The sequence below is a fragment of the Eumetopias jubatus genome, unplaced genomic scaffold, assembly GCF_037043125.1.
Source record: "Eumetopias jubatus isolate StellerSeaLion01/CBP00866 unplaced genomic scaffold, mEumJub1_p1.0 scaffold_13, whole genome shotgun sequence".
NCBI lineage: Eukaryota > Metazoa > Chordata > Mammalia > Carnivora > Otariidae > Eumetopias > Eumetopias jubatus.
Window position 1 is genome coordinate 92,330,561 of NW_028274819.1, and position 13,521 is coordinate 92,344,081.

General features: G+C 38.9%; 1 protein-coding gene across 1 annotated transcript in view; it reads left to right on the top strand.

The window, feature by feature from the left end:
- The window catches only part of CDON (cell adhesion associated, oncogene regulated), a 59,303-nt gene extending 47,609 nt beyond the window's left edge, over window positions 1-11,694 (top strand). Inside the window, exons 18-19 of the mRNA XM_028125950.1 lie at window positions 10,573-10,844; window positions 11,447-11,694. Coding sequence (XP_027981751.1) covers window positions 10,573-10,844; window positions 11,447-11,610 — 436 coding nt within the window. The 3' untranslated portion in view covers window positions 11,611-11,694. The remainder of the gene's footprint in view (window positions 1-10,572; window positions 10,845-11,446) is intronic.
- The last annotated feature ends 1,827 nt before the right edge of the window (window positions 11,695-13,521 follow it).

Genomic DNA, 13,521 nt, shown 5'->3' on the forward strand with positions numbered 1-13,521 from the left:
GGGTCCTGGCACTGAGCCCCACTTTGAGCTTCCTGCTCAGTGGGGGAGTCTGCTTCTCCCTCTGCCTCTGCCCCCACCCCCACTCGTGCTTGCTCACTCTCTCAAATAAATAAATAAAATCTTGGAAAAAAGAAAGAAAGAAGGAACTTAATAAAATGACATATTGAGGAAAGGTGATGGATTTGGTTTTGGGCATTTAGAGTTCTAAGTGCCAGTCGGATATCTAAGCAAGGACACAGATGAAAATGCTGCTGTTGGGTTCAGGGGGTAGATCAGGACTATAAGACATGCTTAGGAGTCATTTGCATCTAAGTGATAAAACTTAAATATGGGTGGGATCACCAAGGGAGACAGTAATTATGTCTGATTATTTTTAGTTATTTAAGGCATTGTTTTTGCCTTATTTCATAAATATTTAAAGTGCTTAGACATCCTTTTTATAAGGCGTTCTCTCTTTTATTATTTTTTGCTTATGGGCTTGAAATGTCTTCAAGGAGGGGTGCCTGAGTGGCTCAGTCGGTTAAGCATCCGATTCTTGGTTTCAGTTCAGGTCTTGGAAGGCAGCTATGCTCACCACTATACCACCAACGCCTGTTTCAGTTCAGGTCTTGATCTCAGCGTCATGAGTTCAAGCCCCATGTTGGGCTCCATGCTGGGTGTGGAGCCTACATTAAAATAATAATAATAATAGTAATAATAACAACAACAAATAAAGCATCAGATTCTGGTGCTGTTATTTGAAATGTCTTCGAGGAGATGATGCAAGGGGTGTGATAGCATAAGGAGAGTGAAAGGAAAAGGTGTTCATTTATTCATTCAGCAAACATTTGTTGAAAGTCTGTAGTGGGCCAGACACCCAGCTAGGTCCTGGAGGACAGTAAGCAAATCAGGCATTGTCCCTGCCTGGTTTGCTCACTATAAGTGAGCTTATAGTTTGATGGGGAGACATAACCTTTTTTCAAAATGATATAAATAAATCATAAAAGCGACATTTTGCTCTGAAACTCTGAAGAATTTGTAAAACTAGGTAAAAGAGAAGGGGATAGGTTTAAAACTATCCAAGGTACCATTTATGCAAAACCTGTAAAGCAGAATGCCAGGATCCAAACAGAGCTTCAGGAAGACTAATGTGGCAGGAACCAAGCAAGCGAAGGGGTCAGAGGTAAAAGGTGAGTGCAAGTAGGTCATACAGAGCCGTGGTGAGTCAGCAAGAGATTTTAAGAATGACAGTATTGTGCTAGAACATTCTGGATGGAGTTTGGAGAATACATTGGATGGGGCAAGAGAGGATACAGGGGACCAGTGAGATGGCTGTTGCAATAGCGCAGAGGAGAAGCTGTGCCCTAGGACGGTTGCGGTAGACATGAAGAGAAGTACATGAGTTTGCAAGATTTAAGAGGTGCTAATTAAAAAAAAAAAAAAAAAGACACTAGGGATTGGTTGAGGAGGCCGGCAGGGGGCTATCTAGGTAACTGCATGCAACCACTGAGCTAGGAATCACTGCAGGAGAGGAGGACAAACTGTTTACCCCTTGGCACACCCTTGGGAGTCATCCTTTTAGACACCACATCAAACTCACCTTTACCCAGGGTGGCTCTCGTATTCCACAGGTGCCTAAGAACTGAGGAAGTCTTGCTTAGGGCTTGCCCCCTCTGTAATCTTAGCTGCATAGTGTCCTGCCATGCCTTCTTGGGTTTAAACTTAAATATATTTTGTAGAGTGGGCTCTTAAGAAACAAGTCAGTGCCAGCCTGAGACCCCTTTTATCATCCCCTCTGTTTTGGTAATAACTATCTGGAGAGAAAATGTTGCATTTATTGTCTAAATTGGAGTACTGATGTGAAAATGTGAGAACAAGTAAGAGGGGAATGTACATTCCAGCATCTGTGGAGTTTTATTTGCTTCTCGTGCTTTTGTGGCATGTTGTAAATGACTGCCTGCTTCACTGTATTCAGTTAATTTGAACACTTTTCACAATTTAAGAATGATATGTAATAGGTCACCATGGACAGCTAGAAAGAGGCATATAGAATGCAGCTTTGTGAGGAGCCAGACCCCTACACTAAAGACTTAATTGAGAAATCCTTGTGCATTTCAAGAATGTAACAGATTTTAATCAAATAAATCAAAAGCTTTCTATTCTCCTTCCTCTCTTCTCCTCTCCTCAATTTAAAAGGCAGTGGCACAATTCTGGATATGTAATCAACTGGGGTTTGTCAGTTGCTTGGCGAGTTTAATGGGAAAGGATTGACGTTAAGTCCTGCCTGTTTACCATCAGTCTTGATAATTTGTAAAAGAGTAGAGAGGACACTGATGGAATTCACAGACGAACGAAGTGAGAGGTCCCATCGGGAAGGAATAAGAAATTAAGGGTCCTAACGAGATTGGAAGTGGGCAGGAAGTAGCCAAGTAAAAATCAGCTTGGAAATATGTATATAATCCATCTGGGGAAAAAAGCGCAAGCTATACATGGCTGATGGTCAAAAGGAAAAATAAAATTACTTAGTGCCTTAGGAAGCACAGATACCATGAATGATCTCCAAGGTTTTGCTGATGACGACCTTGAAAGTCTGTGTGTTGCTGGGCTTGGGGACACTCTTTCACCAACTTGGAACCTTCCACGTAGATAGAAATAGTGTGTAGAGATGAGCACGCAAACATTTCGTTAGAGTACTAGCTCTTTCTGGCCTACGAGTTGAGCTACACAGCTGGTTTGTTAAGTTTGTGAAAATGACTACTTGTTGAGTATGCCTAAATCCTTTCTTCCAGCAAGTGAATTGTTATGACTCAATCCGTCTCCTGTGGCTGATCACATAGCTACTTCAGAACTAAGCCATAAAAACCAAAGGCAGAAAACACACAAAACCTAAAACTTCGTTTCTTTTCCATCTGTGGTAATCTTGCCTGGTCCCCTAGGAAAAAACTTCACAGCACTGTGTCTGGTTTTTAAAATTGCTCAATACCTTCCTTTTGGGGAAGTTCTATATTTCCTACTTAAAAGATGGAGACCGAGGGCCCGTTGTCAGGGAGTCAGGTGGTTAGGATAAGATATTTTGTTTTTGTTTTTTGGTCTTTTTATTTGTAAGATAGCATGCGTGTAAACTTGTCATGTTCAGTAATGTACTCAGTCATTTATTGTCACCTATTATGTGACAATCCCCAGTAAGGTAATTCCCAAAGGGCAGCTCCCATTAAAGAGTATACCATGAGAGTGGGGGACAGCCATGGCCACTGGGGAATGTCATCAGGGCTCTGTTGCATAGTAACTGATGAGCCTCCAAAAATAAGGGCTGGGCCAGCAAAATGACAGAGACACTGAGGCAAGAGGAAACAGAAGTGAGCTGAATATTAATACAAACCACCACCAAGATGTGACTGTTTCAGAAGTCTCAAGAACATACTCATGAACGTAAGTGTCACACATCCAAGAAATTCATGGATAGCCAGTCTTTGCCCTCTAGGGATAATGAAAAGAGGAAACTTAATGCACAATTTATGCAGGTGTCTAATCGGAGTAATTCTGTATGTAATCATGCTTAACAAATATCCAACTGTGTATACAGAAGTGGAACACTTCACTAGAAAATATTTCAGAGGTCCTAGATAATTTTGCTAGAATGTCCAAAATACATTTAGTCAAATACTAAAGCAACATACTCATCCAAGCACAATTCTATGCCACTACTCCAATCTCTTGTTTCCTAGTGTGTGCTCTTCAGACGGTGGGTTCAAGAATATTATTTTTATGACACTATAATAGTCATTTTTCCATCTTACAGGTTTGTCAGGTCTTTCCTGTTAACTGAAAGATATCTTGGTAAACTAAGACCACCTGAATTCATTTTAGCACACATTTTTGTATGTGGCAAGATGTCCAGAGTTCTATTTACTCGGTGTTTTTAAACTTAAAATTAAGAAAAGTAGTTTCATTGAGCCAGAGACAACTCCGTGAAAACCTTCACTCTGCCTTAAGCCAATAATAACTGCAATTGAAGGGTTATTTGAGAAGCCTAAGGCAGTGAAATTACAAACTCTTTGACTATATGAACTGTAAGATGTGCACTATAAGAGCATCTTGATGAATGTCAGATATTTGCAGATAGACTCATTTGACCTGTTCTTTTTCACTGCCTATAGATTTGGGTCTTTATATTTTTTTATGTGATTACCTGACAAGCTTTGGAAATTTTAGTTCAAGTATTAATCAGTAAAATTGTTCTCACATGCTATATTCCTAATTCTATTCAGAACAGGTATTATATTCCTTTTTTATTTTATTTTTTTAAATTTAATTTTATTTTATAAAGACTTTTATTTATTTGAGAGAGAGAGTGAGTGAAGGAGAGAGAGAGAACACGAGCAGGGGGGAGGAGCAGAGGGAGAAGCAGACTCTCCGCTGAACAGGGAGCCCAACACGGGGCTTGATCCCAAGACTCCAGGATCATGACCTGAGCCAAACGCAGACATTTAACCAACTGAGCCACCCAGGCGCCCCTATTCCTTTTTTATATACTTTGTCCTCTATGCTTGTGTCTTAGCACATAACCCCTAAGTTGAAGCCATTTTTATGCCAACACATGTAGATACCTGGAATAGAATGGAATTATTTACATGTGGTTATCTAAATGGTTAATTCCTGATGATTAGGAGTCAGGATTTGGTGTACTAGAAAACTTTAAATCAGTTTGGTTTATCCTGTTGGAAAGTAGGTCATCTAACTCGAAGGATGATCTTACTCTCAACACCGTTCTGTGAATTGAGAGTCACAATTCAGAACAAAAGTGAACGGCGACTGTCATCTCCTATTTCACTTCGCTGAAAAATAGATACCAAGGAACAGGGAATAGTAAAATTGTACTTTTTTTTTCTTGTTAAATATATGTCATTTATTTTAAAACATCTTGTGTATTTAATCTGTGTGTTTATTCCGACACAGAAAAACCGGGTTATCATCCGTCATAGTTGGCCATGGCCCCTCTGTCTTGGCCATCCCTTCGGTCCTGCCCCACCCATGCAATTCACCTCCACTGCCTCACAGAGGTGCCTCACACTCAGACTGTTAGGGCCGCCTTTACACTTCATTTAAAAATCTCATCCTTTGCTTTAAATGCAAGAAATGAACAGAAAAAAAGAAACTAGAAGGAAAGAAACAGAAGAATTTAAGGCTTCTTACTATCCGGTGAGTCTTCATTATTTTATGTTAACATGATGAAATTTCATTCATCTTCTATCTACCTAAACAAATTATTAATTTATAAAATTTTGTTTTTAGGGAACTTCCTTGGTTTTTCTAATTCTGGCAAGTATTTTTTTGTTTTCCCTACAGTTTAACTTTGCTTCTTTTAAATGAAAACTTTCCTTTCTGACCTGATGACCCCTTTTGGTCTTTTAGGTTTCTAGGACCTCTGTGTGACTTCCAGATTCTTGCGGAGAAATGAGGCATCAAGCCAGAAGCTCAGTTAGTTTTACAGCATCACCGTCAGGAATTTTTTTTTTTTTTTTTTTAAGGACCTGTCTGTGTGTGCTGTATGTCTCACTGTTTTAAGAGCTTTCTCTGACACTGAGGACAGTCATTGCCTGCCCTCAAGGAGACTGAAGTTCTAAGTCAGACAACTTTGAAACCAACAGATAAAAGGAAACCCAGACAACAGAGCCAGTATTGAACAAGGACGGAGATTACTACAGGGATACAAAAAGCTTCAGGAGTAAGTGTATCTGTTCATTCTCACTTTAATGGACATGTCTTACCTTAGTATTGGGCATTAACAAGGTATTACAAGGTATTTTCCAATTAGTTTAGTCATGGCCCCCTCTACCCCCCGATAGTGAATTTACTTAAGAAAAAGGATAGTAAAAAAAAAAATCTGATGTTTTCGAGGTCATACGGTGTGCCATGAACTATGTGCTTGGTGCTGGACATTATGACTTGAATCAGAGTCCCGTATATATAGTACTTTACCACTTCCTAGACCATTTTTAACTCCATTCCTTCTCTAGGGTTTTGTGTTATTTTTGTCACAGGTCTTCATTCTACAAATAATTAAAACCCTCTATGACATTACAGTTCCTGTTTTTTGAAGTCAGTATTTATTCAGAATTCCTAACACTACCTTTCTTCTTGTTCCTTTCTGTATTTCCTTTCTTGCGTCTGCTGGCATTCATTTCCTTCAACTTGAAAAACTGCCTTTGATATTTCTTATAATACAGATCTGAGGGTCACAAATTCTCCCAGTGTTTTGGTCTGAAAATGCCTTCAGTTCATCTTCCTCTTTGAAGGACCCTTTCTGTAGTTTATTGAATTCCGGGCTGGCAGTTACTTTCTTTTTGTACTTTAACAGTGTTGCATTATTGCTTCTGTCATTTCTGGTGAAGAGAATCATCTGTGCAGCTAGTACTGTTCCCTTTTAAAGTAATAATGTCTGTTTCTTCTGGCTGCTTTTACAATTTTCACATCGTATTTTGCTTTCAGCAGTTTAATTATTCCCATCCAAAAGTGTAATTGTCTTTGTATTTATTCTGCTTGGGGTTCATATGACTTCTCGAATCTGTGCTGGAGCTTTCATTGGTTTTAGCAAATTCTTAGCCCTTATGTCTCCAGATATGGCTTCTGTCCCATTCTCTTTTCTCTCCTTCAGAGAGACTCCAGCTATATACATTTTTGAGCTTTTCACTATGCCTCACATGTCTTTTAAGCTTCCTTCTATATTTCCCATCCTTTCTGTTATACTTCAGTCTGAATGGTGTGCAATGCCTGCTTCATGTGCAGTGGACCTCTGTTCATCTGTGCCCAGTTAGCTCTTCACCCCGTGTATTCAGTTCTCAATTTCAGTTATTCTACATTTTAGTATAGATATCCCAATAGTAGAGTCTAGGTCTCTGTTAAAATTCTTTGTCTTGTCATTGGTTTTCTTGAATATATGCATCCAGGTCTTTCAAAGTCTTTGCCTCCTAAGTCAGTATATGCATCACTTATTTTTCTCTTGTTTCTTTCTCTTGAAATGCCTGGTAACTTTTTATGAATTCTGGGCATTGCATATAAAAACTCACAGAGGCTCTGGAGGAGGTTTTCTCCCTCCAGAGAAGGATTGGTTTTGGCAAGGGGCAAATGATTTTCATCCAATTAGGGATGGACCTGTTTTACTGATGAGTTTCAGTGTCTATAAAAGCATTGTCTATTTCTACTTCACCATTATTTTTATAGCATAAACCTTCAAGGGTCCCAGTGGAACATCTTTTTCTCTTTAGGAGACTCTGAACTCCAGTTTCTATCTTCCCAGTGCCATGAAAGTGTCGGGAGTCCTGCTTGGCTTCTTAGCTTTGCAGCCACCACCTTTTGCTTGATGTCTTAGCCTTTTCTTTTTGCACTGAATTGGGCAAATGCCTCAAGAGGAAAAGTGGTATTGAAACTCAGGTGTACATTTACCTTCTCTCTGGAATCTCAGCCATTCAGGTGCTTGCTTTGGTAGTTGCCCTCTGATGACTTCAGCAGATTTAAAATAAAACTTTCTCCATCCTTTGTAGTTGTCGTTGGCAGGAGAGTTCTTCTGATACAAACTAATCAGTCATAGCTAGAAACCAGCAATTTAATTTTTAGAAGTTATTTCCAACAAATCATGGTAGCCACATAGATACCCCTGAACAGAGATAATTCTGGTTTTGGGAAATCGGAATCCTTCTTATTCTCTAACTCAATAATCACTACCTAACGTAATTTCCTTGACTATAAGACAGTTGAGTAGGAAAGAATAGACACTGGTCTCTAGTTGGTCACATGGGAAGTGCTCTTTCTCATCAGCCACACATACTACTACCCATTTCACAGGTGAGTGCTGACAGTGTCTTTTATATCTTACTATATAACACTGCATCACACTGTAACCATTTGTTTACTTGTCCCATCTCCTCTGCTTGACTGGAAGCTGGAAATATGCTGTATTTACCTTTATATTTTTAGTGTCTACCACAGTGTCTGACATTTAGAAGTTGTTCAGCAGATGCTTTTAGAATAAAAGGTTCTTGTAGGTAAGGTTATTTATATAAATGGATAGTATCCATTAAATTTTCATTAGTAGTGTCTGAATTCAGAAAGGTGGGGTTTTTGTGGGTTTTTGTTTTATTTGTTTTTTGTTTTGTTTTCTTTTGTTTTTGCCTCTGACCATGCCCCACATTTTGGGTAAATACCTTACTTAGAGTCTGTATTTGATCCCCATGAACTGAAAACAATTCAGGGGGATTCTCAGGTTCCCTGGGTGTTGGGACAGTGGAAGAGACCTGACAAAATCCAAGAAGGAAAGAACCCAATAACACAGACATTATTTAAAGGCTGTCAGGAGATTAGTGCTCACCTTTGCCAGCATCCCAGGAAAGCTTTTAAAATTTAGAATAGAATAAAATGTAGCATGGGACAAATAAGGAATGCCATACTCTCCTGGAATCATGATCTATCTAGTCCAAAGCTCTGATTCTGCCTCCAGCAAACTTCCTTCTATACTCGTGCTTCCTTCATTTTTTATTGGCTTAAGACATGCATGGAAACAGTTGGGTTTTATTTGAATCAGGTATATATTTCTATATTATTAAAACTTAAAAGACAGTCCTATTAAATAATCTTTTACTCAAACTATTCTGTACAAATGAATGCCTCACATACTTTGCTTTCCTTTCAGGTGACGAGTATCTGAATTCCACTAAATGTATAGTAAGTATATTTCTCTATTTGAAATTAATATTGGACTTACTTAAATTAAGGATCTGGTTTACTGACAGATATCTTACTCTCTTTCAGGTTCAGATCTTTCTTCCTGTCTAGCATTTGGTATTTCCAATAACTTGAACCAACAGAGATGCTAGTAACATTTGCTTGGATTCCTTTTACTGATTTTCATATGCCCCAGAAATGTACCATTCCATGTTAAAAAGGTGGAAATCCAAAGAATTCTTACCTTTATTCCCTAACATTGCCTAGCTACATCATACTACTAGTCAGTGCTATGTGTTTCCTACCTAACATACCTAAATCAAAACCAAATGAAATGTCTTCGTGAGACTCTTCTTAAAATTATGGAAATAAAAAATATATTTCTGTAATTCCAGCTTCTGTTAATGATGGAATAACTCAATCATCCAAGGGTAATAATGATGAAATCTGGACCGTTTGGAAGTATTGGAGAATAACCAGAAGCAGGCAGAAACTGAATAAATCTAAACTTGAAAGACAATGTCTGACATTTGTTCATGGATTTTTGCAGGAGGGCATTCTCCAGTCTTGGGTAAAGGACACAAACAGAAGGTGTCAGAGGATGGAGTTCAAGACCAACAGAACAACCAGAAAATTAGAGGGGGGAAAAAAACAGTAAAAAAAAATTACTATACATGTGAAGAAATAGGAAAATGTGAGACTTATGGAAAAAATGCCAATAGAAACAGACCCTCAGGTGACACAGCTATCACAATTAGCAGGCGGTAACTTAAGGCAGCTATTATAAATATGTTCAAGCACCTAAAGGAAGATAAACACATGATGAATTCACATATGAGGAATTGCAGCAGAGAAATAGAAACTATAAAAAGGACCAAATGGAAATTCCAAAGCTGAAAAGTACAATTAACTGGAATGAAGAATTTACTGAATGAGCTTAACAGCAGATTGGAGACAACAGAAGAAAGAATCAGGGAACTAGAAGATCAATAGAAATTATCCAGTCTGAAGAAGAGAAAGAAAAAAAGAAAACACGTATCTTAGATGAGGGCAGGAAATAAAAGTAGAGCAGAATTGAAATGCTCAGTGCTAATAAATTCTAGCAACTAGCTCTGCAAAGAAAAAAATTTAAAAATAAACAAAACCTGGATTTTGAATGTCTAATCCATGTAGTGTTTTTTCAAGGGTGAGAGGGAACGTATTATCTGATTTCAAAGCTGTGCGTTTTTGTTGGCTTTCATGAAATTAGTCCTCTCATGTGGCCATAGGTTTCTTAGCTTTCTGTTCTCTTCTTTTTCTCCCCCATTCCTTCCAGTGGCCAACGGCCTTTTTCTTCTGTGTGCTATATTCAGGAACCAGTTAATTATGAAATGGAAGACAATTTCAGAAGGCAAAGGAAGCCTGTGAGATAGGTCCTCACATATGGTTTTATTTTTTTTTTAAGATTTATTTATTTATTAGAGATGTGGGGGAGGAACAGGGGGAGAAGGAGAGAGAGTCTTAAGCAGACTCCACACTCAGCACGGAGCCTAACTCGGGGCTTGATCTCATGACCCTGAGATCATGACCTGAGCTGAAACCAAGAGTCGGATTCTTAACCAGTTGTGCCACCCAGGTGCCCCACATATGGTTTTATTCTTAAGTGGTATATTCTTCTGCTGTATTCCATTTTAACTGTAGTTTTTGAGTTCTTAATATTTCAAATCATAGTGAATCATTTCATTATTTTTGAGCACTAATCTTTCTTAAGAATCTGTGAATACAAAATACCAAGTGGTACTTCAAAATAAGCGTATTTTAATTATTTTTTTTAAGTGTATTTTAATTATTGATCCCTCTAGACACAGTTCTGTTTCTTTTGGTTGTATTTCGTAGGTGTTTCACCAAAACTAACAGCACTTTCAGCATCAGCCCCCTTCCTGTGGTCCCAGTGGTAGCACCTTATCCTCAGGATGGTTTGGAAATGAAGCCCCTCAGTCACATGAAGATGCCTGCATGTCTGGCTTCCACAGTTCCCGACGGTGGCCAGTCACCTGAGGAGAGTTTCAAAGACGACATGGCACCGAGACCTCAGCATGCTTGCTGTCGGGACAGTAGGAATGAGATCAACTCTGAGTGCTCAGAAGATACAGCAGAGTTCAACAGAGGTACCGGGAGACATTATAAATCCTAAGTTTCTAGCTGGTCTTCAGTTAGCTAAGACCTATGTGAGGACAGTTGCTTTCAGGATGTTCTCTCTGTGATCAACTCACATATTTTTTAAATATTGGGTGGGAGGTATTGGGGACTTTGAAAAAGTGACTATATAAGGAATTCTGTGAAATTCTGTTATTCATGTCCTTCATCTCAGGCTATTAATCCCATTACATTTTGGAGAATAAATCCAAATGGGCTTTGATTTGGTTTGTGCCTGAACAGTAGACTTGCTGGAAGAATGTATTTTATGACCATGGGCCTTTTTTATCATTTGAGTTGCTTCTGGAGTTGTAGCCTTTCCTTAAAGCGGTTATTTGCGGGATTTTCAGGGGTTTGCTTTAGCCCTCAGGTGAATTGTACAACTGTTCATGAGAGCCCAACCTTATTTTAAATCTTTGAAACCTACTTTCTTTCTCAAAGTCAAACTCAGCGTAACTGGGCTCTACATTTACTCGTTACTCTTTCTTTATTGCTCAAAGTAATGTTGTGAGACTGTTTTGTCAAAATCTGCCTTTCTGATTTCATAATGCTCCCAAACCTTTGTGTTTTTCAGGAGACAGCTGTGTCCATTCAGAAACAGAGAACAAAATTTTAAGTTGGAATCCTCTTATTCTGCCCCTTGTGTCCAAGGACTGTACTGAAAAGACCACCTGGTCTCCTCCTGGCATTCCTTTAGACAGCCCTGCAGGGATCCTTCAGCAACCCCAAGAAACCTGAGGTGTGCAAATGACCAGTCATGTTCCCACTTTAAGCCAGTAACTGCACAAAACAGGCCTGGGGATGGACTGTGTGTGAAGGACATGAATTCAAGTCAGAGAAAATCATTATTTATTTTTTGTAGTAGTAATGTCCTATGAATGTATCTTAAAGTGTGTGCCCTTTTGTATTATTTATGCCTTAAAATTTCCCTCTTCCTTCCTCCCCCTCCCGTAGGAAACAACCTAGTTTTGTGTAGTTTTCAATCATCTGAGAGCGGTGGGATCATTCCATGTTTCTGAGAACCTCAGTGGCCATAAGAGCTCCTCCTGCAAGGATCCAGCCTATTGGCCAGTGTGGCTAAGAGGGAACTGAAGTTTTCAGATGGAAAGCTATTCTTTGATGTATTGTGTTATCAGACTTTCTGAGAACATTGGAAGTCACGCTCAGTTGTAACCTAGTGTTTGTAATAGCAGGTGTCTTATGAATTGTATGAGTGCCTTCCACAGAAGTGATAGGTGACTTGTCGACTCTCCGTCTGCACACGAGCACAAATGATGTTTGGTTTTCTAGGCACTAGTCACAGATGGTGTCATGAACATGGTTGAGGTTAAGGTCTGTGGGGTTATTGCTGTATGCAGATAGGGGACCACGGCTGGAGAGAAAAAGATAGCCCTCAGGTCCCACTGCATTAAAATTGGATTGGTTTATTAGATTGTCACTGTAGGGCTCTTTCTGACTGTTTCTAAGAGTAGGACAAAATGAATTTAAAGTGGCGACTTGGAAAGAAAGACGCACATTGTGCTCCCGGTGTCATGCCACCCGAAAATTATTATTTTTCAAGCTTCCAACATGGGCAACACTTGGAAGATGTGAGTGTCAGAAAAGATTTAATTTGGAGGGAAAGGGGTATGGTTTGAAATTTCCTGACTTTTTTTAGAATGTCGTCATTGTAAACACACACCTGAAGCTTTGGTTAGCAGAGCCCATAAATCATAGTTACGGCTCCCTCTGAGTGACAAGGACATTTGCAGCTGCCTTTGGAAGGCTTTTCTTCTCCACATCTAAAAGAAAAAAAAAAAAAAATCCCACGAGAAAACACTACTCCTATTTAATAGCTATTTTAATAGCTTGAGTCAAGCTTCAGTAGATCACTGCTTGTTTTTGGATTGTGCATCCCTTTGGGGAAAAAATTAGAAAATGATTCTCTTTATGTAGAGTCAGGCAGTTTCAGCATAAATGAAAAAAGTTCACAGTTTCCCAGAAATTGCAGTGAAATAGACTAGAATACTATGTTAATCAACTGTTTATGTAAATCAGTATCCCCTTATATATGCCTACGTATCTTATAAATAGAGCTGTTAGTGAAATACGCTGTTTGAGCTGGGTCACTATGCAAGAATGACTTTGAGTAGAATGTAGTGAGTATGATTTCAGGGTCAGGTTTTAGGGATACTGTAGAATCAAGTTCTGCATTCCCAATGTCCGTACTTAGAGTATACTGAATTTATTCTTCATGTGGTGTAGATGCAATTAGCTTTGGAGGGGGATAGCTGCCTCCCTTACTTGTGTGACTAACAAAGGACAGAGTCCTAGTGCACAGAATATGAAAACATACCCTGTGTTTTGCCAACCAAGATACAGCCATGCTGTCACAAAGGGGGTTTTAGAAAACTGGGGAGTAGATATCTGTGGGCAGTCATTTTGATTCAGGAAACAGAGGTGTACTAGCATGAGCCTTAGGTCATAAACTGCTTTTAAAAGATTGAGTTTGAATATGGGATTTGTCCACTAGGAAGAGAAGACGACTTTATCTTTAGGGCAATCTCATTGTGGACTGCTTTTATTTATATTATTAGTAACGCTGTTTTAAGTGTTATCCCTTTTATTGTATTTTATTTATAAAAAATGCTTTTATATATTGAGACATAT